At 41.6% G+C, this 27240-nt stretch overlaps 2 protein-coding genes across 3 annotated transcripts in view; both read left to right on the top strand.

The window, feature by feature from the left end:
• The window catches only part of MAP3K5 (mitogen-activated protein kinase kinase kinase 5), a 195075-nt gene extending 188226 nt beyond the window's left edge, over positions 1 to 6849 (top strand). For both annotated transcript variants that reach the window (XM_081829058.1, XM_081829057.1), the window contains 4 exons: positions 2350 to 2462; positions 3205 to 3317; positions 5048 to 5124; positions 6009 to 6849. In XM_081829058.1, coding sequence (XP_081685184.1) covers positions 2350 to 2462; positions 3205 to 3317; positions 5048 to 5124; positions 6009 to 6069 — 364 coding nt within the window. In that variant the 3' untranslated portion in view covers positions 6070 to 6849. The remainder of the gene's footprint in view (positions 1 to 2349; positions 2463 to 3204; positions 3318 to 5047; positions 5125 to 6008) is intronic.
• A 5844-nt stretch (positions 6850 to 12693) lies between these two features.
• MAP7 (microtubule associated protein 7) overlaps positions 12694 to 27240 on the top strand; it is a 171196-nt gene continuing 156649 nt past the window's right edge. The window contains exon 1 of the mRNA XM_081829064.1: positions 12694 to 12785. Coding sequence (XP_081685190.1) covers positions 12719 to 12785 — 67 coding nt within the window. The 5' untranslated portion in view covers positions 12694 to 12718. The remainder of the gene's footprint in view (positions 12786 to 27240) is intronic.

Raw genomic sequence — 27240 nt, 5'->3', positions numbered from 1 at the left:
CCTGAGATTAAGAATTCCTCATATCAGTGAGATCATATGATACATGTCTTTCTCTGACTGACATATTTCGCTTAGCATGACTTTTAAAGATAAAAAGAAAATATGTAGGGGGCGTCTGGGTGGTTCAGTTGGTTAAGCGACTGCTTTCGGCTCAGGTCATGATCCTGGAGTCCCGGGATCGAGTCCCGCATCGGGCTCCCTGCTCGGCAGGGAGTCTGCTTCTCCCTCTGACCCTCCCCACTCTCATGTGCTCTCTCTCATTCTCTCTCTCTCAAATAAATAAATAAAATCTTAAAAAAAAAAAAAGAAAATATGTAGTCTAGATACACATAGGTTAAATTCTAGAAAAAGTCACTGTGTTCTTTAAAAAAAATAGTAAGAATACGCCATCAGTATTCCATACATATAAATCATCAAGGAAGACAAAAATACTTACTAGGCCAAGAAATTGCCACCTTAAAAATTCATGCTGAGCTTGCTGTCCATTTCCTAGAGTATTGTTCTTGCTGGAGTGATAAACATCTCCTTCGATCCTCTGCTTTCCTCTGGCCCTCGGTTCCTGCTGCTCAATCCACCTGACTGTGCGCTACTTACTTTCCTGTCTTTAAACAATCTGTCTTCCTCAAACCACCTTCTCTGGCTGCCTCTAGAGAGTCTTCCTTTTTGTCCCGCCTCTGCGACCCACTCTACCCCAATCCTTTCTCCTAAGGGCCTCACATCTCTGTCCTGTGGGAAAGGAGGAGGAGCCCCTCCTGAGCCCCAGGCCCAAGGCTGTGGCTGGGGAAAGAATCGCCCTCCCTGATGGTCAGATGCTGTCCTGGCACGTCGTTAGCTACAGCTGTCTCACTGAACGTTCGCAGTCATTCTTTCGGGAAGTTTTACTTTTCTTTTCCAGATGAGAAAACTGACGGCCAGAGGCGTTAAGTGATTTGTCAAAGTTAACACAGGAAGTGTGGGGCTGAACCAAGATTCGAGCCCAGGGCCATCTTTCAGTTGCTGCCTTCAGAACATGCCAACTGAAGCGGAAACAAACTTTTGGAATGGAATCTGGTCCTGAGTTAAATCTATCCAAACTGAGAAAATTAAATAAATACAGTTTGCTAAGAACTGTAGGGTATGCAACAATTTATCTTGATGATCTTATGAATAATTATGTACCTTAACTTAAAATTCTGAATCCAAGTCACCCAACGATAGTTTTCTAAAAAATCAGAGCATCGGGGTGCTTGGATGGCTCAGTCGGTTAAGCGTCTGCCTTCAGCTCAGGTCATGATCCCGGGGCCCTGGGATCGAGCCCCACATCGGGCTCCCTGCTCCGCGGGAAGCCTGCTTCTCCCTCTCCCACTACCCCTGCTTGTGTTCCCTCTCCCGCTGTATGTCTCTCTGTCAAATAAAAATAAAATCTTTAAAAAAAAAAAAAATCAGAGCACCTCCCTTTCTAACTTGGAGTATTTTTTCAGAGAACAGCGTTAGAAATGGTGAGTAGGACACCAGTTGGCTCTTAGTTGCATAGTGAACCTTTCATGAATAAGAACTCTGATGTAAAGGATATGTTAGTTTCTCCTTGTTTCTTTGGAGAATGCATCAGATGCCAACTAAGAACTGAATGTACCAGGAACACAGCTATCCTTTTACTCACTTCACCAGTCCCCTTAGAAGGGAGAGGAATAATAGTAACATCCTCAACAATCCTAGCAACAACCATTACCGTTTACTGAGTACTATAGGGGACCTCACCTATAGTTTCTCAAATTTTCAGTTAAAAAAAATGACTGCCTTTCTGCTTTGCATTGATTATTATATCATTCATCATCAACTTTTTACATGTAAAATACAGCTCTGTTAACATATATATTTTATTTTACTTTATTTATTTGCCATTTATGGTCATAAAAAGAAACAATAAAATATCTCTGAAGATTTTGGCAGACAATTGGGGTGGTGAATTCTTGTCTGGAAGTACAAGCCTTCTAGAACTTCACTACTCAACATGGGGGTCTATGGAGCTGCAACATGAGTATCACCTGGAGGGGCTCATTAGAAATGCAGAATCGTGGGGCACCTGGCTGGCTCAGTTGGAAGAGCATGTGACTCTTGATCTCTGGGTTGTGAGTCCAAGCCCCATGTTGGGTATAGAGATTACTAAAAAATATATATAAATAAACTTAAAAAAAAAGAAGCAATGCAGAATCTCAGACCTACCCCCAAAATTACTGGATCAGAATCTGCATTGCAATAAAATCCCAGGGATGTCTATGTTCCTTAGAGCTTGAAAAGTCCAGATCTAGAAGGTCACTCTGGCTGCTCCAGCTTTATTATCCTGTCAACCGATATAATTTTCTTTTACAGATTACTGGAAGAATTGGTTCGGAAAGAGAAAGAATTACAAGCACTACTTCATCGAGCTATTGAAGAAAAAGACCAAGAAATTAAACACCTGAAGCTTAAGTCCCAACCAATAGGTGAATAGTAGGAAATTTTAAAGTGATACTGTTAAACCAGGCTGCCACAAAAAGGGTAGGAAGCCAACAGGCAGTTTTATTTCATGGTTTAATTGGCATCTGTCACTTGTGCCACGATTACAAGCAGAAATTGCTTTTAAGAAATACCCAATTCTGAATTGCAGCAAACTATAATTTCGATATAACTTAATTTCAAATAAGATGATTCATGGTCATCTTTTCCTGAGATTAGTTGCGGTAAATAGGGCTCTAACACTTTTTTGGTTGTTATTTTTTTGTAATGTTCAAATGAGCCTACTAGAATAAAATACTATTTTTGGCCATTTATGCATTTATATTCTGTATATCCTGGGGTGTTTTTTTTCCATATTATTGCAAATAGTGAAAAAAGAGATTATTATATGATTATATAGTTTTTGGCTAATTATGCTCGTGTTTGTCACATGAAAAACCCACAGTACAATTTTGGTGAAACTAGTTTATTCTAAGAAACTATATAATTGATATGAAAGTATGAGGTGGGAATATCATTACATTATTGCTTCTGCCTCTCCATTTATCAGTAGTCTTCAAGAGTTTTGTTTATATTACCATTTATACTGCCAATCTCGACTGTTTCTATTATTTTCTGATAGAGCAAAATCTTCTAAAGTATTAATAAACGTCTGTTGACTGCGGAGGTCTCAGATGGCCGCTGTAAGGAGAAGCTAAGAATGTCCCTCCCTTCCCAATTCTGTCCTAGATATTCCTGGATTGCCCATATGCCCCCGGGGTTCTCCTGGCACAAATACTGAAGAGTCTGAACTTACTGAGTGGCTGAGAGAAAAGGGAGCTGATGAAGACACTATAAGTCGGGTAAAGAAAACTATCCGTGGGACAAGCTTTTCTTTCACCCCATAATGTTGCGTGCCTACTGTGTGCGAGGCACAGGGCATATACACTGGTGAGCCCCCCTGTGGCTTACAGACTAGGGTCGGCAGATGGTCATTAAATAATTCCACAGATAAAGCGTAATGATACCCTGATAAACTCCGTGAAGGAAAGGTAATCAAGTGTTAGGAGACAGAGAGAGGAAGAGGTTAGGGAAGGTTCTCGCCGAAGGTGGTGAATGAGCTGAAATCTAAAGGCATACGTAGGAATAAACCAAGCCATCTGTATGTGTATTTGGGGAGGGGAGTGAGGACGGAAAAATCATTCAGGGGTCGGGCTGCTGTATGTGCAAAAACAATGAGGCGGGCAAAAGCTCTGTGGTCCAGGACCCCTGAGGAGTTTTTATATTTTTGAACTGAAAATAAGGAAGAGTGGAAAAATCAAGACAAAACTAAAATTGTAAAGTTTCTAATTCTCTCTTTTGTTTAACATTTTAGTTCTCTCACATTATTAGACTCTACTGGGCAGTGGCTATTTATTGATATTTAATAAAATAGATCTAGTCTGTCAACTTGTGTCAGGAACACTTTCAAATCTATAATAACCTAATTTCCCTCTGCTCCTTACAGACTTTGGTAATCAGCAGAAGTAGCACTTATGTTTGAAGATTACATACATGTATACACACATACACACAAAAAGAGATTGTATTTTTTATTATTTTATAGAAAGGGCCCCAATACAATATTAAACTAGCTTTAGTTTTGTGTTTAAATTTTTTAAGTAACTAAGAATACAGATTTTTTTTTCTCTTTACTTGATAATTCATTGGGCTACTAAATAATATTTAGGGTTTCCTTAGAAATCTGAATTGAACAAGTTACTGCTACATAAATTTTAACAGCTCTCTTGCTTATGGAGAATGATGCATCCATTCAAGTTCTCTGAAATATTTATTCCTCAAACTAAGACTCCACAATTAAGGAGTAGTAATTGATGATCCACTAAATCATTGACTTTTTTTTATTTAAAACTATAGCTTCAGTTTAAATTTAGGACTCTGATTTTATAGTAATTATTTTTAAAAAGTACCTTTTATTAGCTATGAAAAATAAGTCCAGAAATTAAGTGTAAACAATACCTTTCCAGGAACACTTTTTAATCCACTTGAGAAAAATAAAGCTACACAGCAGCAAACCTCTCAAATATAAACATTGTTGGGGGGGGGGGGGATGAGGTAACAAGGTGATGTGCATTAAGGAGGGCACGTATTGTAATGAGCATTGGGTGTTATATGCAACTGATGAATTACTGAACTCTACATCTGAAACTAATGATACATTACATGTTAACTAATTGAATTTAAATAAGTAAAATATATAAATGTTATGAACAGCAGATGTAACTACAAATGAGTTTTATCTGTTCATTAGAAGGCCTATCAGAAATTGTGTTGCTTGTAATCTTTATGCATTTGGAAGTCATATGGATGTATTTCTTTGTAATTATTTTGTAACAGGAGGGACTTTTTCCTAATAATTCCAGAAGATTATGTTTTTTTGTTTGTTTGTTTGTTTTCCAAAAGATTATGTTTCTGGTAGACTTCCTTTTAGATTCATTTTTAAATTATTGCCAACGTTTATATTATGGAGTTTACTATTTATTAATGGTGTATAAAACATCTTATTTTTGTGCATATTTTACTTTCTCCACAGTTTTTGGCTGAGGATTATTCACTAGAGGATGTTCTCTACTATGTTACACGTGATGATTTAAAATGCCTCAGACTAAGGTACCACTTTTCTTTCTCTTCCTTTTTCATGATGGAAAGAGCGCTGGGCTGAGAAGTCTGGGTTCCTGCCCTGGCTGGGCCCCTCACCAGATCTAACCATCTCAGCAGTCCTGGGCCCCGTTCTCTGGTTTGCATTTGCTTTGAGTAAACTGAGTTTGTTGCGCCAAGCTATTACTGGGCACTCTTAAAACCACTATTTCTATATTAGTAAATGCAAATCAACTCAAAGAATTTCTTGATAATAGAGTAGACTGAGGCCATGCAGTTATTTTAAAGCTGCCTTAAACAAATGCTCTCATTTAGTTCATGATTGTGCCATAATTATTAGAAATAGGGGTGCCTGCGTGGCTCAGTTGGTTAGGCGACTGCCTTCGGCTCGGGTCATGATCCTGGAGTCCCGGGATCCAGTCCCGCACTGGGCTCCCTGCTCAGCGGGGAGTCTGCTTCTTCCTCTACCCTACCCCCTCTCGTGCACTCTCTCTCTCAAATAAATAAAATCTTTAAAACAAATTATTAGAAATAATAGGATAGGTGCTGATTTGCCATCCACGTACCACATATAACGTGATACAGTTTCTTATCATAGTTTTCTCTATCAGGCCAAGCATATGCATTACTGACTCACACAGAATTCTATAAAGACCCATTTCAAACGTGCTGAAAATCTGAAATGATGCTTTGGGAACTGGTAGTCTGTGGGAGTGGAAAGGAAAGGCAGGGAAGGGCAATGACAAAACATAGAAAGAATACATGAGGACCCATAAGACTTTGGGATCTCTGTGTTCTGATCAGAGCAGCTAGAGACGAAGAAGTCACTTGTATATATCAAGGGCAATGTTTCAAATGAGGTGTTCTGTTCCCCATGTTCTTGTGTCTTTAAACAGGGGAGGGATGCTTTGCACACTGTGGAAGGCCATCACCGACTTCCGAGACACACAGACTTGACTGTCGCTCAGTTGGTTTCCAGCCTTCCGTGGAGATTCTAACAGACAGAACTGATCTTCGCAGGGGAGGGAGAACCTAAGAGAGAGGAGAAAGAAGCTGCACTTTAAATCCAGTATTTGTTTACTTGTGTTAAAAGGAGAAAAAAAAAAAAAGACAAAATACACTGAAATTTCCTAACTGCTTCTATTTCTACAATTCATAAGGATTCTTTGTAAGGACTCTCAAAAATAATCCTAAACATCAGGATGCTTGGGATTATTTTAGTCTAAACATTTTTATGGAAATATTTTTAACTTAGCAGCTGTTGCACTTCGGCCAAATGTCTCTTTTACACGAAACGGATAGAACATTTCATGTGATTGTGCATCACTGGAACAAAACCAAAATGTGACCATAACTTTTTAGGCTTATGTGTGTGTGTAAGATACTCTGAGTAGAAATGCATAATTTCAATTGTTGTGTAAAGTTTATGTTTTTTTTTAAGTGTGCAGAATCCGAGAAGCAGTGGTTTTTACTTACCTATGTGTATTAATTGTAATATTGACTCTATTTTGTAACTTAAGTTTCTGGCGCATAGTACGTTCATTTGAGTCGTGTTTGTACTACTGAACTGTACCAGTTGCACATGTCTGAATTATAGTAATGTTAGCTTGTTCTAAAGCTATCCATTGTGTCATATTTACTCTAAAAAGTAAAAAGACTCTTAACGTACTGTTCGATAAATTCTAAAGAATTCTTATTTTGTTTGGACAAACCAGATAAACTACTGTGTCAAACTTCTAGTTGTTTCTTCCGCTCTTCTATTAAATAGAATCTGTCTTCTAGTCAAGTAATCAAAGAACAGGTGATCTGCAAGCTGTCCCTCAGGGCACCAGAGTGGTAAGAGAGAGGGTTAAGGAAAAGAAGAATTTACATAAAAGAAAGTCCCTGTGCTTTTTCTCAAGGCCACAAGTTATCTTGAGTGACTACTGTGTATCTCAGAGGGTCTGCACATAGCATCCCAGCGGAGAATACTATATTTTCTGTCTCCTTAATAGTTTAGTTCTCGTATTTGAGGGAAATGTTTTTATTTGAAGCTGAATATTATAGTTTAGAAGCCTGCCCATATTAATAGGGTGAAGTCTGAAGCTCTTAGATGGATGAGATAAACACAAAATTCTTAGATACAGAGGAACTTGCTTATTATACAGGACAGAACTAACATAGAGCTGTTCATGCATCATGACTTGACCCATACATAACAGTCTTTGAGAAAACAGGAGTCATCTTTATTTCTATGTGAAAATCAAGGTCCAATATATCTTGTATTGCATTAGACTGCACAGAAAGTTCTCACCTTATTTTCTCATTGGATACTTGCAACAACATAGCTGCATCTTTTTTTACATCCCAATCTCAAGGACAGATAGTTGCCTCTTGTAACCTGTGGGGAAAGTTCAAAGGAGATGAGGTGTAAATTAAATGATATGTCATTTCATTCATATTGACACAGGGTAATTGTTTTTTTAAAGATTTGTTTACTTATTTTAGAGAGAGAGAGCATGAGCAGGAGGGGACCACAACCTGACCCAAAAGCAAGAGTCGGTCGCTTAACTGACTGAGCCACCCAGGCATCCCCAACACAGGGTAGTTCTTAATTAAGCCACAGTTCATCTCCCCAGTTCTTTTTTTTTTTTTTTTAAAGACTATTTATTTGACACAGAGAGAGCGAGAGCACAAGCAGGGGGAGTGGCAGGCAGAGGCAGAGGGAGAAGCAGGCTCCCCACAGAGCAGGGGGAGCCCGACGCGGGGCTCGATCCCAGGACCCCGGGACCATGACCTGAGCCGAAGGCAATCGCTTAACCAACTGAGCCACCCAGGCGCCCTCATCTCCCCAGTTCCAATGGCCAGGTGCTTCTTTTAGATTGTGCATAGGATCAAGCTACCCATCTTCAACCAATTCTTAATGATAGGGTCTTTCCTTGGGATCTTCCTCCTACCTTATCTTTGTGGGCTTTGTGGGTTCCTCTATCCCTGCATGGTTCATAATACATTCCCAGGCCAGCATCATTAGGTTTTTGTCAGAACTGTGGGCCTCAGTCGCAAAAGAAGGCAGTTCCATTATGGCCCAAGTTCCATTAAAGGTTTCACTTTAAAGACGTTTGGCATCAATCTAGGACAGTGACTCTCAACCCAGCTTCACATTAAAATTACCAGGATGCTTTTTAAAATATACTGATGAGGGGCACCTGGGTGGCTCAGTTGGCTAAGCATCTGACTTAGGCTCAGGTCATGATCTCAGGGTCCTGGGATGAAAACTCGCATGGGGCTCCCTGCTTAGCAGGGAGTCCGTTTGTCCCTCTGCCCCTCCCCCTACTCGTGCTCTCTCTCTCTCAAATAAATAAATAAAATCTTTAAAAAAATAATAAAAATAAAATATACAGATGCCACCACCTTAGAGAAACTGTGTTTATTGGTTTGGGTAATAAACAATGACCATTGGGTAAGGCCCATATATCCTATTTTTAAAAAGCTCTGCAGATGATTTAATAGTATCAAGTCCCACCTTCTTATTCCAAGAGACGCCTGGACAGAGAAATAGAGCCGCTTTCCATGGAGGTGGTAGTAAGATGGTTACTATTCATTTTCCATTTGGTGTAGCAAGAGTCTAGACACATAGGCCTGGAGCAAGACCATCACTTTCCCTTTTGACCTTGGGCAGATTGATTAACCTCTCTAAGTCTCAGGTTCCTCTTCTGAAATGGGGGAAGTCATGTACCTTCCTCATAGGGCTGTTGTAAGATTTAAATAAAATCATGCAGACAAGATGCCTAGTGCAATGCTTGGCAGATAGTAAGCAATCAGACACTGCCTGTTACTGTTACCTCTTATCATTCATTCAGAGGTAGTTATGAAATACTTATTGGGTACTACATCCTGTGGTGCATGAACAAGACACAGTTCTTGCCCCTGGAGTTCACTGTCAGAGGTGGGATCGAGGCAAAGCAGAAACAATAGTACGTGCAGTAAGTGCTACAGTTACAGCTGACCGCCAAGGGGTGGGAGGGTCAAGGAAAGCTTTCCAGAGACGCGAGGTTCAGAGCTGTGCCTGGAAAGATGATTTGTACCAGAACAGTTACGCATGGGTGGTGGAGACAGCCCCGTAAGAGAAACAAAACCAGAATTTGCTGCGTGTGAGGCAATGTGGCAGCAGGAGAAACACGCATGATACCTATCTGGTTCAGAAGGCATGCAACACACATTATGTCATCAAGGACATCTGCGATTTGTAAACAAGGACAATAATTGATGGCTTCAGACTTCATAGACACCGTATATGTCTTCAATCTGATATGACAAAGTCCCTGCCAACAAGTAACTCATATCAGATTGAAGAGACAAATCTGCAATAACAAATCACACCTACTCTATGCGAAAGGCCAGATGAATGCAAACCCAAAACCCCTGGAGAGCTTCAGAGGACAAGCTGGCTGGGAGCCAGGGCCGTGGAGGAAGACCTCAACCAGGGCATCAGAAAGAAGGAATTCAATAACTCAGGACTGGGAAAGTCAATCAGGGTAGAGAGTTCCAAGAACAAAGGCAGAAAGCGGGGATTTGCGAGACGTTCTGGAGAAAGTGAACAACTTTTATATTACATTAGAGCATACAAAAATTTTAACTCATATTTGGCTGGAAGTAGGTGTTCTAGAAATAAAAAGTGGAAAGTGGGATAGGAGAGAGCTCAGGGTGTGATGGGGGATGGTCACGGAGGGAAGTTGTGTTGGTATGTAATTATGTAGAAATGGGGAATCTGTTAAAGGGTTTTGAGCAAGGGAGGGGTGAGCGTAAAGTAGTTTATGAGAAGATTAATCCAGTGAAGTGGAGAAATGAGAGAGAACAGAAACTGGACAGAGTGGTTCAGAGACTGATTCAGATGTGAATGAGAGTCCAGGAGCAGAGCAGTAGGAATTGAGAGGGCAGAATTAAAACCATGAGTTGACAAGACTTGGGAACTATGATTTGGGCAGTGATGACAAGGAAGAGGAAAGAATAGATGTTGAAGCTATGTAAGTAAGAGAAGAATTCGAAAACAGGCAAGTTTGAAGGGAAGCTTTTTTGAGACATGATGAACTAATGGCAGAGCATTCCGATAGAAATGTGCAGAGACCATTGAGAATGTACTGGTGGAAGTTAGGACAGAGGTCAAGAGTATATATTCTGGATCTAGGAGTCACCTTGATGGGGATAACAGTAAGTGAGGGCTTATGAGAGATAGGTAGGGCCTAAAATTCTGGGAAAAGGAAGGCTTGGGGATGGTTTGGGAGGAAGGAGGAATTTAAATCAGCAACAGAGACAAAAGGACCGGTCACAGAGGAATGAGAAAACCAGGCCAGTGGTGTAAGCCAAGAGGAAGATGATCAGAGGATCTGGTACAGCAGGAAGTTCAGGAGAACAACAGATTAAAAAATAATAATAGGTAAATGTGATTTTGTGACCTGGAAAGTTTATTTACAGACAGGCAAGAAAGATTAATAAAGCTGGTTAAACAAAGATAATAAGACAATGGTACATTTATTATCTTTGGTGAACAAAATGTATGACAATAGATTTGGGTGGGTGGATGTCAAGGGAAGAAATTTTCAGAATCAAAGAGCCCTAAATGTACTTGTTGAGGGAGAGGCCCTGAATGGAGATGCATTTTAGAAGACAGGGATGAGGTTTCAAAGGAGGCAGGAGGGGTGGGGGGCTGATGGCATCAGGAGGTTCAGCTCCTCCTCCTGGAAAAGGGAACTGTGATTATTCGGAGAGTTTTGAGATGGGTGTGGGAACTCAAGACAGATGGCTTCTCTGGGCTAAGTACAGCACGAAGTACAACATGGTGGTGTGTGACATTTAACAGATATTGTGCCTTACCGCATTTTTGTTCGACAGCTCACCCTGTTACAGACACCGGGTTAAGTTTGAAACACATAGCCAATTCAGGGCTTAAGTGCTGGATTTTGGTGTGTTTCTTATAGCACTTATTTTTGTGTAACTTGTGACAGACTAAAACATAAGTTAGCAAAAGAATGCAAGAAGAGATAAGCACATACCCAAAACAAAACAAACCACAGAGGACACACACAAACACCACTAAGTCTTGACTTTGTGGTGGGGTGGGTGTATGTATCACAGAAAGAACTCACTGGCTTACTGAAGTAGGGAGTAAATCAATGTTCTTCCAGAGTTCAACTCTTTAAATTCAAGTAAGAAAATCTTTCTGATGTTCATAGGAAAGTGTCTCAAACTCTGATGACTTCATGTAGTAAAAAATGTCTTTGCTGAGACCCAAGCTGAGGTCTACAACCACCTCCACCCACCTGGTACTTTATTTTTATTGATTAGACATCTGTTAAGAGTGATGTGAATGTGATTTAGGAAGATCGCATAGCTAAACGACCAGTTTGCCTAACCCACCATAGAAATGGCACTAAGGGAAAATCCATTACTGCAAACCATGGCATCAGGGTCCCTTAGTTAAAACCCCTACCAAGTCAGCCAGTGAACCAGGAAACCAAATAAAAACAGCCCAGCCCTGAGCTGAGTGGCGGGGTTTATATGCAAGGATGGTGAGAACTGTCACCCTAACAAGACCTCAACACTGTTCCCAGGCACTCTTGGGCCTTCAACAGATTCTGCTGAAGTCCTTGAAAGGGTTTTAAATTGTTGGGAACCTCCTGGTTATGTTCAGCCAACCGAGACTGTGGGAGTGCATTTCTGTGTAACCAGGCGGAACTGGTCGCTGCTCAGTTTTGTTCCTTATGTTTCCATTTATGCAAGCTACTTTTTTTCCCCTCAGCATTTTGTTGCTTATCGTTTATTTGCCTAATAGAGCAGAAATTAGTTTCTCCTCAGCTAATAATGTTTCTTTTATATACATATGTATATATATTGTTGCCTATTGCTTTTTTCCCTGGTCTTCCTGAGCAAGCCAGAAGTCGCCAGGTAGTTGCTAATTGGAAACCAAGAACAAGAAGCCACATCACCGGGCATAAGTTTCACTAACTTGTGTGCCCTGGGGCTCATCAGATACAAAGGCCTGCTGAAAAGATAATGGCGTCCTAAAACGCGGATGGGAACCCGAACCCAGCGTGGAATCCAGGCGTGTACTTCAGCTTTCCACGTGGCATCATGCACTTGCGGCTGTCACCGTGAACTCTAGCCCTGGCCAAGTCAAAACTGACCCGGCTGCTTCAGAGTTCAGAGGGGAACAGAGCGTCCCGATGCCCTCGCGTCACTTCGGCTGATTCTCAGACGGCCCGGTCGCAGGCGCCACTAAGCGTCGTCGCCCCACCTCCAGACCTCGAGGAGCCCGCAGCCGTCTCAGGGGTGGGCAAGGGCTCCCGGCCAGGTGCCTGGCTCCGCCCGCCGCTCTCGCGGCCCACACCCCGCAGCGTCGGTCGGAGCGGCTGCCACGCCGCACCTGCCCGCGAGGGGGCGCGCCCGCGCGTCGGTCTCAAGCTGCTCGCAGCCGGCAGGCTCACGCTCCCTCCTCCCTCCGCCCTCCTCCCTCCGCCCTCCCTAGACAGCGCTCACCTGTCTGGGCCGCGGGCCCTGGAGGCGGGGGGCCCGCGGGAGCGAAGCCGAGGAAGAGGGCGGAGCGGCTCTCGAAGCGCGTCATCGGAGCACCATGGCGGAGCTAGGAGCTGGCGGCGACAGCCACAGGGGCGGCGACGGCGCTGCGCGGAGCGAAACAGGTGACTGCACGGCTGGGGCAGGCGGGGGTCCCGCGGGCGGGGGGCGGTGAGCCGGATGGGTGGGCTCGCGCCGGGCACCGGCGGTGCCCTCCTCCGCCCGACCGCGGCCCGGAACGGCCGGCCCCGCGCGCCGCGCACCCGTGCTCGGAGCGCGCCTGCCCTCCGCCCTCCGCTGCGCGTCGGCCGCCCGGGCCGACCGTGCCCGAGTGCCGCGGGCGGCCGGCTGGCCCCAGTTCTGGTCGCCCCTCTTACGCTCCACCTCGACTTTCCCACAAGTGGAAACTCGCCAGGGAGCGCGGGCGGGAGGAGGAACTGGAAAACGCCGGCCGCTCCCCTCCCACCTGCCAACCCGGCTCTAATTCAGTTGGAAGGGGAAATTGTATCCCCCAAACCAAACAGCCGGCCGGAAAGTCCTCGGCCAAGTGCGACCGACAGGATTATCCGTTTCTGGCACCCCTCGCGCCTTCCCCGGTCGAACCGGGTGCCGGGGTCGCAGGCGCCGTGGCGCAGTGAGTGCCGGCGCGAGAGTCGCGCGGAGCGCGGGGGCCGCTCCCGCCCCGTGGTCCGCAGTTAAGACCCTCTCCCGAGCGGACTGAGATCGCCGAGTGGGGAGTGCAGGGCTGGCTGCAGGAAAGTGGGGCCTGAGTGTGCGGGATCGTCGGACTCGTAGATTGGTTGACTTGAAAGGGTCCTCAGAGTTCCTGTTTTTAGTCCATGCACCTACCCCAGGTAGGAAGGAATGTCGGCTCAGGTGGTGACGCCGCCCCCCGACCTCCGCATTGACTTTCTGGGACAGGGGCTCACATCTCCAGGGCAAGCAGCAAGTTTCTCTTCCCGGCCCCATCTTGTATGAAGACGATTTTCCCTCTCGTGATAGTTTTTTTCCTTGAGAAACTGTCTTGCAAATCCTCTCTTCTCTCCTAGTTTCCTATTATTGGCCGGTAAACTGTTTCTGGTACCTTCCTACACTAAAGATGGGGGCGGTGAGGCAGTTTCTTATTTTAAAAAGAATTCAAATTGCAGGCTCCCCAGTTGCAATGCGTTTTCTGCTTACACACGCACACATAATCGGGAAACCTTTGTTTCCCTAAATGTAAGAACCTCCAGATTCTCCTATCCACCTGCCCCCCCAACACTTTTTGATTTAGAAGGTATGCTTATTTTAATGCGGAAGTTTCAGAAAACCTGCAATCGTTTTTAGAAGTGTATCTGCTCTGTAGCGAGAGTTTGGGCACCTAAAGTCTAATGCCTTAATCTCTTCAGCCAAATACCTGAGGTTAAGTCTGACAAGATGTCTTGAACTTGTTTACTTTGAAGTCATGCTACTTCCTGTAGGGTGGTTTATTTTGTCTTAATGTGTTTGAAAGATTGGTCCATCGTTATTTTGATTTGGGCTGGGGAAGGGGTGGCTAAGAGGAGATGTCTTTGCAATTGCTTTATCGAACTTGATGAGCTTGGTGCGGGGGCGGGGGGGGGCGGCCCTATCCAAGTGAGGGCAGCAGAAGGGCAGCATCCTTATTGTGAATATAAATGGTTTGGTGCCTAATCCCCCACTAAGTGACTGCTTCTGAAAAACATTGTTCCAGGAGGTTAATACACACCAATTTATGCTCAAAAAACAAAAAACCTGTCTTCTAGAATCTGCACATGGACAACTTGTTCAAATATAAGTGAGCTACAAAGTAGCATTTCAGTGTCTGAGCATGTTAACTAATGAACTGGTCATGTTTCTAACAATATACGAATCATGTGACTATCAGTGAAATATTTTCTATTATGAAGGGGGAATTTAATTGGCTGCCATCGCCTTCAGAGAAAAAAATTCTTTCCCACCTTTGCTTAGAAACTTTGATTTCCAAGGGACACATGTTATATATGGTCTTTTGAATAGATGTACTTATGATTTAACTAAAACTTATTTCTGGCCCACATCTTTATCCTATTTTTCCAGCCCTAAATTAATGTTTTTGGTGTTCAGAAGCACCTATGTGAGCAGGTGCCAAAAATAGAAGAAGGGTGAAAATAGATTTTTTAAATCTAGATCAAAATATTTTGAGTGAACAACTAAAGACTGCTTGAATTTTAATAACTTAAAAAGTTTTCCATATATTTAAAACATGTTATCTATATCTGATATAGGACTTCAGTGTTAGTGCTTTATTCTTGTGGACATATTTCACCTCATACACATCTAAATGCTGCAATTCATTATTTTTTGGCAATCACAGGTTTGTATACAGGTGGGTGTTCAGGGAGGAGGTAGGGACTTCTTTTACCATCAAAAGGTGATTTGTTGAGGGATTAATTTTATTTCTTTCTCTCGCTCTCGCTCTCATTCTTTCTTTCAGTTAGGTTATTATGAGGTAATGTCCATTCTTAAATGTCTCTTAGTTTTTTGTGTACCTGTGCAAAGACTGGTGTAATTTTAAGACAAATTTTTTTATTTGTAGTTGACACACAACGTTACATTAGTTTCAGGTGTAGAACAGTGATTCAGCATCTCTATATATTATGCTATGCTTATCACAAGTGTAGCTACCATCTGTCACCATACAATGCTAGTACAATATCATTGCTTATATTCCCTGTGCTGTGTCTCTTATTCCTGTGATTATTCATTCCATAACTGGAAGCCTTTATCTCCCACTCCCTTTCCCCTCTGGCAACCATCAGTTTGTTCTCTGTATTTATAGGTTTGATTCTGCTTTTTGTTTGCTTATTCATTTGTTTTTTAGATTCCACATATGAGCAAAATTATATGGTATTTGTCTTTCTCGATCTGGCTTATTTCACTTAGCATAATATCCTCTAGGTCCTAGGACAATTTAGGTTAGAATTTCAGGTGATTGTAAAAATAAAACCTGTATTTATTCATAATTATACAGTTATATATGTGTGTGTGTATCAAAGATGGGTTGCAAATTGGGGTTATACCACCTATAAAATGAAACATTTAAGGATATTGAAAGGTACTATGTTAATCCAACATTTAAAAACCATATTTCTGTCAGCACATATTTATCTTCTACTCAAAGGTAGTCAAGCTACATTCCTCATGGTAATAGTTTTTATTTTTCTTGAGGACGAACAGTTCTTTCAACATGTTTTTCAATAACCAAATTGACTTGGAAGCAAGTTTTTGATCTCACCACTAGAGGACATCAAGTCCTTTTTCAAGCTGTTATTTTGAGTCGTCACGTAGATGAATATTCACAAAACTGCCTCTGTCCAAGCTTTCAGTGTTTCATTTTTTTATGCTCATGCTCAAGAGCTGTGGAAAGTGAGCACACACAGCTCATTTCCCAGCTTGATAACTTCTTTTTAAAAAGCCGACTGAATTCAGACCACATTTAAAGCTGCATCTGACTAATTCATGAGACAATACTTTCATGCACAGGAAATAAATTAATACCTATAATCTGTGAATTCTGTTGATATTCTTTTGGGGGAAATGACTTAGAACCTGGAATTGGGCTTTTCTCTCCTCAGCAGGCTGTCTGGTGAAAGAATATGGGTTTTATTTGTGATCTTGGTCATAACCTTCACTGCATTAAAGTGATCTTTATGGTTTCACTTGGCTCGAAGGTTCTGCAGATATCTGCAAGTTAACACTGTAAAATAGGCGCTCAGGCCATAATTTGATATTAAACCTATCCCTTCTGAAATTCAAGTCCTAAAGTTCATAATGCTTCATTCAGGTGGCTAGATAACTCCCCCCCCCCTTATATTATGGCTAGCTCTTACTTTACATCTTGCTAAGGAGGGAAGTATTATTAGACCAAGCAGCTGTGCTCAGGAACATGCATTTTTTTATATCATTACTTAGGCATGTGTTTGAAACACTAATTTACATTGGCATGTTCTCTAAAAAAACATTTCTAACATCTTTGCTTCCTGGTGCATGAAAAATAATCCTTTGTTGAAAGGGGTTATTTTTTAAAACTCAAGTCTCATTATATTGATGTAAAAATTGAAAATATTGAGGCTTAGAATAATTTGACCAAGAAATATGTACCTTGCATATGTTAAGCATTATGGTGGCTAGAAGGCTGACAAAGACATGCTCCTTGGATTTAGCAAGGGAAACAAAACTCATAAGTAATTGTGGGTCATGAAGACTTCCGTGAAGGAAGAGCTGCTTCTGGCCATGGTCATCAGGGAGGACATACACTTTAAAAGAATGGGTAAATGATAATAAAGTTGGATGGAGGAAAGAGAGGAAAAGGTGCAAACGTGGAAAAGAGCAAAATTTTGGTCCTATCGACTCATGTGTGAGCGTCAAAATGAAAGAGTCCTAGAAGATCAGTTAGGAATCATGATACATGGTGGTCAAATTGTGGAGTGGTTGCAGGTCAAGCTAAGAGACTGGTATGTTATCTGTGGACAGTGGTGAACTGTTGATGTTCGTGAGAATAACATCTTGATTAAAGCATGCTTAGTAATTCTGAACCCATGAATTTGCAAGCTTGATTGCAAAATCTAGCAGAAAAGCTCAGCTGTGCTTTTTAATGAATGCATAGTTCCTCCATCTAGGAAAATCATTCTCTTCAGTGGACTTTTGCGGCTTTAAGAATGGTAACATATGGGGAACACCATAGAGCCAGACAGATCAGCCAAACCTCTGAGGATCAGTGAAATCTGGAAATCTACCTGGCTGGTTCTCATTTCGAAGCAGATGTGTAGACTAGAGGATGGATTTAAGATGAAGAGTTCAGGGATGTGTAGACCAACTCTGAGGTTCCTACAGAAATCTAGGCAGGCTGTTGGAAATGGGGAGGGAATGATGAATTCAAGATTCTCTGGAGGCCTGTGTCAATGAAGGCAGAAAGTAACATTTAAGATGATACTCCTGGTTTGAGTTTGGCTTATTGGCTTAAGGATGGCATGAAAGTAATCAAGAGGAGGACCTGGTTTTGGTGGGAGAAATAGAAAAATTTCTGTTTTAAACATGGTGTAAGGTAGAAATGTCTAATGGGCAACAGAAAGTATAGGGATAAGGAGAAAAATAGAAGCCAGAATTCTGGTATTCAGTCCATAAGGGAATAATAATTGAAGCCAGGAGAGTAAGGAGAGCCTAGAAGGAAAAACTGAAAAGGGGTGGGACAACATTCCAAGCATAGGAGGGGGAAGAGCCAGCCAAGATGACAGGCGGAGAAGCCAAAAAGATAGGAAACGCATAATCGAGCAGCGCACACCTGCCAAGGGAGAGGGACAAAGAGGTCAGGGATTCGAAGAGTGAAAGAAAAGCCATCACTGTGGTGACCACCCCTAGAAGAGGAATTTCACTTGTTGGTGCAAGAGTAGGAGATGAACCAGATTATAAGTGATTCATAGATGGGCAGTTGGAAAGATAGCCGACTTTGGAGACTCTCCATAAAATTGGCTGTTGAAAGGAAAAACTTACAGATCCTTAAATAGGCAGGGGCCTTTTCTCTTTTTTTAAAATTTACTTTTGCATACAAAAAATTTACTGATATTTTGGGTGTGCAATTCATTGCGTTTTGCCAAATGTGCAGTCACGTAACCATCACTGTCATCATGGTCTAGAAGAGTTCTCTCACCCCAGAGAATTCCTTCCTGTTGCCCCTCTAGTCAGGCTCTCCTCCTACCCTTAAACCCTGGCAGCCGCTGATCTGTTCGCCATGGGTCTAGTTTTGCCTTTTCCAGAATGTCCTAAAAGGGGAAGCAGGTACCGTGTAACCTTTTGAGTCTGATTTTTTTTCACTTAGCATAATGCATTTGAGATTCTAACATGTTCTTGTATGTATCAATAGTTACTTATTGATGAGTAGTTTCCTGTTGTAAGGAAGTACCATAGATTAATCCATCAACGCATTGAGGAGCATTGGGTTATTTCCAGGTCTTGGCGATTATGGATAATGCTGCTGTGAACATTTACACACAGGCTTTTCTCATTTATCTAAGGGAGCTAGATACCTAGGAGTGGGGTTGCCAACTCATATGAAAGCATATGTTTATAGGAACCTGTTAAACCGTTTTCCAGAGACCCTACAGTTTTGCATTCCTTCAAGCAATGTCTGAGTTCAAGTTGCTTGGCATCCTTGCCACCACTTGATATTGTTAGGTTTTGTTTTTAATTTTTAGCCACTGCACCAAGTTCTTTGAGTAAAAGAGTATAATTGCCTTAAAGTAAAATAGTGCCCTTCTGGATGCTAAATGATGCTCACTGAACTTAGAACAGCTGTGGAAATAGTGTTGCTCCAGGGCAGAGGTGAAATGAGTTTTTATTTGGCTTTAATATTACCATCTTCCTTATTCTTCCATAGTATTGATTTCCTGTGGAGTCTGCATTCTGGAGTTGATTATGAACAGAAGTGCCATTATACAGCATGTCCCATACCAATCCAAGTTCTCTTCCCGCCTTAATGTCTGTCTTCCAATCCCTTGAAAAATGGCTTTCCAGAATTTGGAAGGAATGTTTCAGTTACGAAGCTGGAAATATTGGTCATATAACTTGTTTTATGGTCCTGGTTATTCCTTGTTGGCAGAATTTATATTGTCAAATCAACTAAAGTATCAGCTCTCAGTTACTGAAGTGTACTTACAGTGTTTTGTAAAAGTCTCAATAGTCATTGAACTTTTAATCACTGAGCATGATCTAAGGTTCTATATGCTAAATGCATATAGTATTTAAGCTTATTTCTTTTATATAAAATCCAGCTTTCAAGGTTGTCTAGCTATTCAACGGGTCAGTGCCTTTTTCCTTTTTAATTTTAAATCCAGTATAGTTAACATAGTGTTATTAGTTTCAGTTGTACAATATAGTGATACAACATTTCTATACATTACTCAGTGCTTATCACGATAAGTGTACTCTTTAATCCCCATCATCCACCCACTCCCCTCTGGTAACCATAAGTTCTCTATAGCTAAGAGTCTGTTTTTTGGTTTGTCTTTTTTTTCTTTGTTCGTTTGTTTCTTAAATTCCACATATGAGTGAAATCATATGACATTTGTCTTTCTCTGACTGACTTATTTTTGATAGCATTATTCTCTCTAATATCCATCCATGTTGTTGGCCGTTTGCCTCTTTAACATCTGTTTTTACAATGCTCTGAATTATAGTTTATAAATTTAAATGGCGTCAGGTGGTTTTTCTGTTCATTAAATACTAGTCTCCCTAGTATCTTGGAGAAATAACCAGTTAAAGAATCTATAAGATTTTCTTAGGTGCCACTTTATTTTTTTTTTTAAGATTTTATTTATTCGGGCGCCTGGGTGTCTCGGTTGAGCGACTGCCTTCGGCTCAGGTCATGATCCTGGAGTCCCTGGATCGAGTCCCGCATCGGGCTCCCTGCTCGGCGGGGAGCCTGCTTCTCCCTCTAACCCTCCCCCCTCTCATGTGCTCTCTCTCATTCTCTCTCTCTCAAATAAATAAATAAAATCTTTAAAAAAAAGATTTTATTTATTCGAGACACAGATACAGAGAGAGAGAGAGCATGAGCAGGGAGGGAGGGAGAGGGAGAAGCAGGCTCCCCGCTAAACCAGGAGCCCGATGTGGGGCTCAATCCCAGGGTCCTGGGATCATGACCTGAGCCGAAGGCAGACGCTTAACCATCTGAGCCACCCAGGCGCCCCTTAGGTGCCACTTTAAATTTTGATTTGAGGATTAATATATTTCGACAGCAAGAATTCACTGCATTTAACAGTTCCTCATCCTTGAAGCCCCTACAGAAACAGTTGTGAAAGAAGGAATTGTGAGAAATGCCAAAGAGAATTGACACACCTGACCAAACATTGCAGATGAACGTAGGAATGCAAAACTGAGCAGAAAGGAAGTTTAGCCGTGCATTTGGGATATGTGAACCGGACCTTGCAAGCATTGTTAGTAAAATTATGTATATTTAAATTTTAGAGAATTGAGACCTGGTATCTTAAAATTTAGGTGACTTAAAGCTTCCCCTTTGGAGTTGGCTTTCTGGTAAAAGGAACCATCCTTTACTATGGCATAACCTCCCACATATATATCCCTGACACTATGTTGAAAGTAGAAAATAGCCATATTGTAGAATAAGTGTAAATTCCAGGGTGAAATTACAGAAGAGACCCCTCCTTCTTTCGGTGTCCCCGCTCTCCAACACAAGACCTGCGTGGGAGGCAGTAACATGCATAATGGGCTGAAGCAAAACTGCGTGGCTGCTTGTCAAGGTCTTAATCCAGGCTTTTGGTTCTCAGAAGTCTTGACCTAACACACGAAACAGGACCTGGCTCCTTGCTTCCTGCAGTCCAGCTGGATTAGTTTCTATTCAGGGTTGATGCTTTAAATTAGTATGGTAACCCCCTTAACCACAGCACTGGTCAGTTCATTTAAATGGAGCTCGTTCCTTGGGCATAAGGTTTTGTTGTTGAAATGATTTTCGAGCTCCTGTGCTGCAGCATCATCAGTTCTCAATCATCTTGACAGTGAGTTAAATCACCTGGGGACCTCTTAAATCTCACTACGCCCAGGCCACACCTTAGGCAATTACGGAGAATCTCCAGGGGTGGGAACCAGGTGGCTGTATGTTCTAAGACTCCCCCAGTGATTCCAGTGTGCATTCAAGGCTGAGGACTAGTTTAGATTGATTTCCCACTTACGGCTCTTCCATATCACCTTAGATTTACTTTGGAGGTGTCAGGTGCTCGTGGAAAACCCCTGGAAAATCGTAACAGCCGTTGCCCTCAACCTAGTGAATTTATTTCGTTTCTTATTTTGCTCCAGCAGTTCTGTGAAGGAAATGCAGATGCGAACATGAGTATGAGGACCCTTGAAGAGCAAAATATGTGCGCACTGGTGTATGTATTTATGCACTTTTATGTATGAATATGTGCAGTTAGACCAAAGGTTAGCTAACAGACTTTCTTTTTGTCCACTTCTGCCACCTTCTTCCTCCCTGCCCTCAAAACAAGAAAGGTAATTTCAGGTAAATAAAGTTTTTCATAGCAAATTATATACTTGTCCCAGAGACTTTCGTAGTGACCCATGACTTCTCATCATCATACCCCTGGCTCTGGAGACCACTCTTGTTTCTTCTGCCCTCCGGTCAGTACTAGACACAAGAATGACCTCCTCACCATTCTCACCTTCCATCCTACTGCACGACCTATGCTAATACCCTTTGGGCTGATCTTTCTTCACTTTACGTCTCTTCGTTCTCCTCATTAGATGTTACTGGACGTAAGGCTCAGTCTGGTACCCTCTGCTCTTTTCACTTTTTCTTAACAGTATTATTCACACTCAGGACTTTGAACATCCTGTCAAACTAGTATCTCTGGCTCTATGTGTCAGAACCTCCAGAGGCACGTCTGACATGCATTTGCATGTGTTCTTGAGGAGCTTTTTCAGGGAGGGCTTACCTTTGGCAGAACTGATTTTCTATTTTGTTTTTTTCCTCCTCCTCGCCGCTGGTGTCTGCATAGCTGTACAAACCGGGACCGCAATGAAAAGGGGGAGTAGGGCTTACTGGATGGGACTAACCCCTAAGGAAAAGATGGTCTTTGATTTCCCCGCTGCCCCTTCGGGGTTATACTGAAGTTAAGTTTGGGTGAAGCCATATGGTTTTGCACACAAAACTGACCACCCAGTTTGGGCTCATGTTAAACTGTTACTTTGTGCGAGGACTCTGGGTTCCGTTCTCTGCTCTGTCACTCACTACTTGAAGGATTTGGGGCAAGTCATTTGACCAGGCTCTTCCTTCCTTCCTTTCTTTTGAAAACCGGCATACAGGTAATACCTTCATAGGGCTACGGTGAGGATTAAGTGAGCTGATAAACGTCAAGTACTTAAAACCGTGCCTGACACAGCAGAGTGTGGTTATAATTACTGTGCTCACGGTCGTTGAGGATTGGTACTACATCACTGTGAAAATACGGACTTACCATAAGTTGTTCCCTGCTAAATTGTTCCCTCAAGCAAATGTTTATTTTTACTTGTCAAGTCTCCATGAGAGAATCAGAATATAATGCTGATTCAGACCTGACTGCAGCTGTGTGATCACTTCACCTTGGGCTTGGCTCAGATAGAGTGAGCCTCATCAAGGCCCACTGGATGGTGCTTTTCACCAGTCAGAATGTTGCCCACAATGTTCCAGTAGAAGGTTGCTGCACACAAACGTGGGAGATGCTCAGATTGTGTTGTCAGGTAGTTAAAGGCCATGACAGCCTTTCTTATTTTTCATGTCTATGGTATTCAAAAGTATTTCTTATGACTCTGTCATAGTTCTACATTTTCAGTTCTTTCCTAAAATACTTGCCACGGAATTACTGCACTTTAAATCATAAAGATGGACTTGTCCCCTTTAAACCACAAAGATGGACTTCCCGGACTTATTTTAACTCAAAACAAGTGACTTCATTGAATATGTTTCTCTAAAAGGAAAATCTAGGAAGCATGTACAACCTGCCTTCCACAAGGCTTTCATGAGAAGTCTATAGTTTGGGTTTCTTGAAACAGGTACTTACACAGGGGATGGACAAAGTGGGTGAAGAAAATTAAGAGGTCCAAATTTCCAGTTACAAATCATGGAGATGAAAAGTACAGCATAGGGAATGTAGTTAATAATATTATAGTAACTTTGTATGGTAACTACACTTTTCATGGTGAGCATTTTGTGATGTATATAAATGTCATATTACTATGTCATATACCTGAAACTAACATAAAATTGTATGTCAACTATAATGAAAATTTTTTTAATTCTAAAAATACATACATTGAAATAGAAAAAAATCAGTAAACTTTTTCTTATTAAAAATTTTTATGTGTTAAATTTTAGAAGGGACTTTCTTAAATTGCAGAGGCTATTTATAAGACCTATACAGGATATTGGGGCGGGGATGTATGAGACAGACCTTTCTCCCTAAGAAAATATCTCGTTGAACTTGTAATTTCGAATTTTATCTTTTTAAAAATTTAACTTCTAAATGTTTAAATGTCACTTCCTCGGATGGGTCCTGGGTTTAGATGCTCTGAATAATGTCTTCAGATTGTATATATGATACAGTGGACACTATGGTAATTGATTAAACCAACATGCCTTAAACCACCCTTAAAATATTAAGATTTATTCATATCATAATATAATATCCTTCAGTAAAAAAAATTATTAGAAATAAGAAATATGAGACATTAGAATAAATCCAGAAACTTCTTTTGCAACAATGGCTTCCTACATCCTACCATCCCCATGAGGATGTCCTTGTTGTGTATATAAAAAGGTATATCCGTATGCTTTGTTAAAGTGGCATTGTGTAAGTCCCAGGTAGAGTATCCGGAACTAAAATACAAGTAGAAGAAATGGCTGCACAGTAGAAAGCATTAAAAAAGAGAAATGGAGAATGGAGCTATTTTTAGTCTAGAATACCTATGAGAGGGCAATGCCTTTGAATAGAAAACCCCCCATAATCTTATAATCCGGTGAACCTCACAGGGAAACACTAGCTTGGCATTTTAGATTCAATCCTTGGTGGTCCAGCTGTATCTAATATCCATCCATGATAGAGTATAAAGTCTTCAAGGAGGTTTTGGAAGAGAGGAGTACAGAATGGCAGACGGAAGGAGAAGAAGGCTTTGCTAAATCCAGTTGACTGGGAGCTCAGACACTGGTGAGCCATTCTGATCCAGTGGAGAAGTGCACGAAGATGACTTTTTGGCTTTACAGTGCACATGCTATCTATTGTATGTGTCCCTATCTGGAAACCTGTTTATGGAACAGTTTGCAGTATTGCATGCAATTCTTTTAAAAACAAACAGCTTTTGGTTCTATAAACTTTCCTCCTTTTGTTTGTAAACCACAAGAACCAGGTTTTTTGGGGCGCCTGGGTGGCTCAGATGGTTAAGCGTCTGCCTTCGGCTCAGGTCATGATCCCAGAGTCCTGGGATCGAGTCCCGCATCGGGCTCCCTGCTAGGCGGGGAGCCTGCTTCTCTCCCTCTGCCTCTGCCTCTCTCTCTCTCTCTGACTTTCATGAATAAAAAAAAAAAAAAAAAAAAAAAACCAGGTTTTTTTCCAGGGACTGGGATAAAGCCTGGCTCTGGGCTGTAAAGGAACGTGGGTGTTCCTTGTATTGAGGGTTTCAGGGCAAGTGTCTTCCCCGTGCCAGGATGGAAACAGGAACCAGGTAGGACCGTTCCATCAAAACAAATTAAGAGGGTAGAAAGAATGTTATTATGACTGTGATTGTTTCTCTACAACATTGTATGTCTCTGGAACAAGTTTTTGGTTTTGTTTTGTTTTTTTTAAACACATCAGTGGTTTTAGTGCCTTTAACAATGGAAGTGTGGCCACTTTGCCTGATGATAAAAGGCAAAATGGTCCATTTGTGGTATTTTAGGAAGTTTGATAATCCCTCAGTTGCGTATCTAAAATTCACAGGAGTTTCAGGCACCTGGGTGGCTCAGTTGGTTGAGCGTCTGACTCAGTTTCGGTTCAGGTCATGATCTCATGGGTCATAGGATTGATCGAGGCTCCGCCCCCCCCATTGGGCTCAGCACTCAGCAGGGAGGCTGGTTGAAGATTCTCTCCCTCTGCCCCTCCCCCAAACTCATTCACTCTCTCTCTCAGATAAAATAAATAAATCTTAAAAATAAAATAAAATTCACAGAAGTTTTAAGGCAGGGGCTTAGAATAGGGATATGAAAGGTAAAGGGGTTTTGGAGATGAGGTTTGGGGCACCTTAAGTGCGTTTCTGAACCTGTTCGTCCTTCTGAGCTGTTGTTTCTTTCTGTGTGGTGCCCACTAAACTCAGTGGCTCTAAATCAGACAAGACTAAAAGGGGATGAAATTTCTCAAAAAAATGTACTGGATTGCTAGTAGTATCTATTTCTTAGAAATTAATGCTTCCTATCTTTTTTAAAGCAATTACTGATACATTAGGAATCTTTTTTGTTTAGCAGTTCCAAATTTGAAAAGCTTCTGGCTTGTTATTTAATTCTAAATATACTCCTCTCTTATCTGTATAATTTAGCTAAAGGCTTTCAGTGTTCTGGTTGGTTACTGATAATTACACTGGATACACTAATCCTTTTCAGTGTGGACCTTAGCTGAGTGAAAACGACCAAACCTCAAACTTACCCACCATGATTATATAATTTGCCTTTCTGTTAAGCACTTCCTTCCCCTAGGTTGATTTCAGAACTATGCTGCAGAATTGTATATCATTTTTTCTTTTGTCAGAGTTGGTACTATTTAACCAATAACTGCAAAGTTTAGTACCTCAAACCTTCATACACACTTTATTTTCTCATGAGAAACATGTATTATCCAATGCCATCCCCATCCACATATTTATATATGTTTCTTCTGATTGAGACAGTGGGGTTACTTCATGACAATAGGGAATAATTTTTTTAATCTACGTATCTGTACTTTCCAAACCATTTAATGTTGAGGCAACCAGTTGTTATAATGATTAAAAGGATTTATTTGATAATGCTTTGATGCTGACCTGCATTGGATTCTCAACAAGAGATCATTAGTGAAAGGTAAGAGGATTTAATAGGTCTACTCTGAGATTGCCTGAGCCCGATTGTATGAACACAATACAATTAGTAGAGCATTGCAATATTGGGAATGACTTGAGTAAATAGTGTCCAGCCTATACAGTGAAAATTATGATCACAGATACATAGACCTTTGACTTTTGAGTGGCATGCTTTCTTTTACAGCATGTTGATTTCAGTGTGGGAAGGGAGTGTCTTAATCTCTGCGTGGTCTCTGACCATGATGGCTAATTTTATGTCAGTTTAGTGAGTCTACAGCACCCGGTTATTTGGTCAAACACTAGTCTAAATATTTCTGTGAAGATATTTTATAGATATGGTTAACATTTACAGTCAGTTGACTTTAAGAAGATTACCCTCGATAATATTGGGGGCCTGATCCAATCCATTGAAGGACTTTAGAGCAAAAACTGAGGTTTCCCAGAGAAGAAGGAGTTCTGCCTAAGTTTCCAGCCTGCTGGCCTGCCTCCCTTACAAATTTTGGACTTGCCATCCTCTACAATCACAGCTGCCATTATTCCTTAAAATAAGTCTTTAAAAAAAAAAAAAATAGGGCGCCTGGGTGGCTCAGTTGGTTAAGCGACTGCCTTCGGCTCAGGTCATGATCCTGGAGTCCCTGGATCGAGTCCCCACATAGGGCTCCCTGCTCAGCGGGGAGTCTGCTTCTCCCTCTGACCCTCCTCCCTCATGTGCTCTCTCTCTCTCTCTCTCTCATTCTCTCTCAAATAAATAAAATCTTAAAAAAAAAAAAATAGGTCCCTTTACATGATTTATATATTCTTCTCCAGAGAAATAGTAGTATGTAGTATCTATAGTGGTCTGGTAGTATTTTGGGTTCTGTGTCTCTGGAGAACCCTGACTGGACACATTGACCCTCAGGAAGAAAATCAGAGTTCCGCCCCCCCACCCCCCAGAATTATGTAACACTTTTAAATTACTTTTTAAGAGAAACTTTT

Source organism: Leptonychotes weddellii, chromosome 8, assembly GCF_054177405.1.
Source record: "Leptonychotes weddellii isolate Sample4059 chromosome 8, ASM5417740v2, whole genome shotgun sequence".
NCBI classification, from domain to species: domain Eukaryota; kingdom Metazoa; phylum Chordata; class Mammalia; order Carnivora; family Phocidae; genus Leptonychotes; species Leptonychotes weddellii.
The sequence above is the reverse complement of the archived record's forward strand: the minus strand, read 5'-3'. Positions and strand labels throughout refer to the sequence as shown.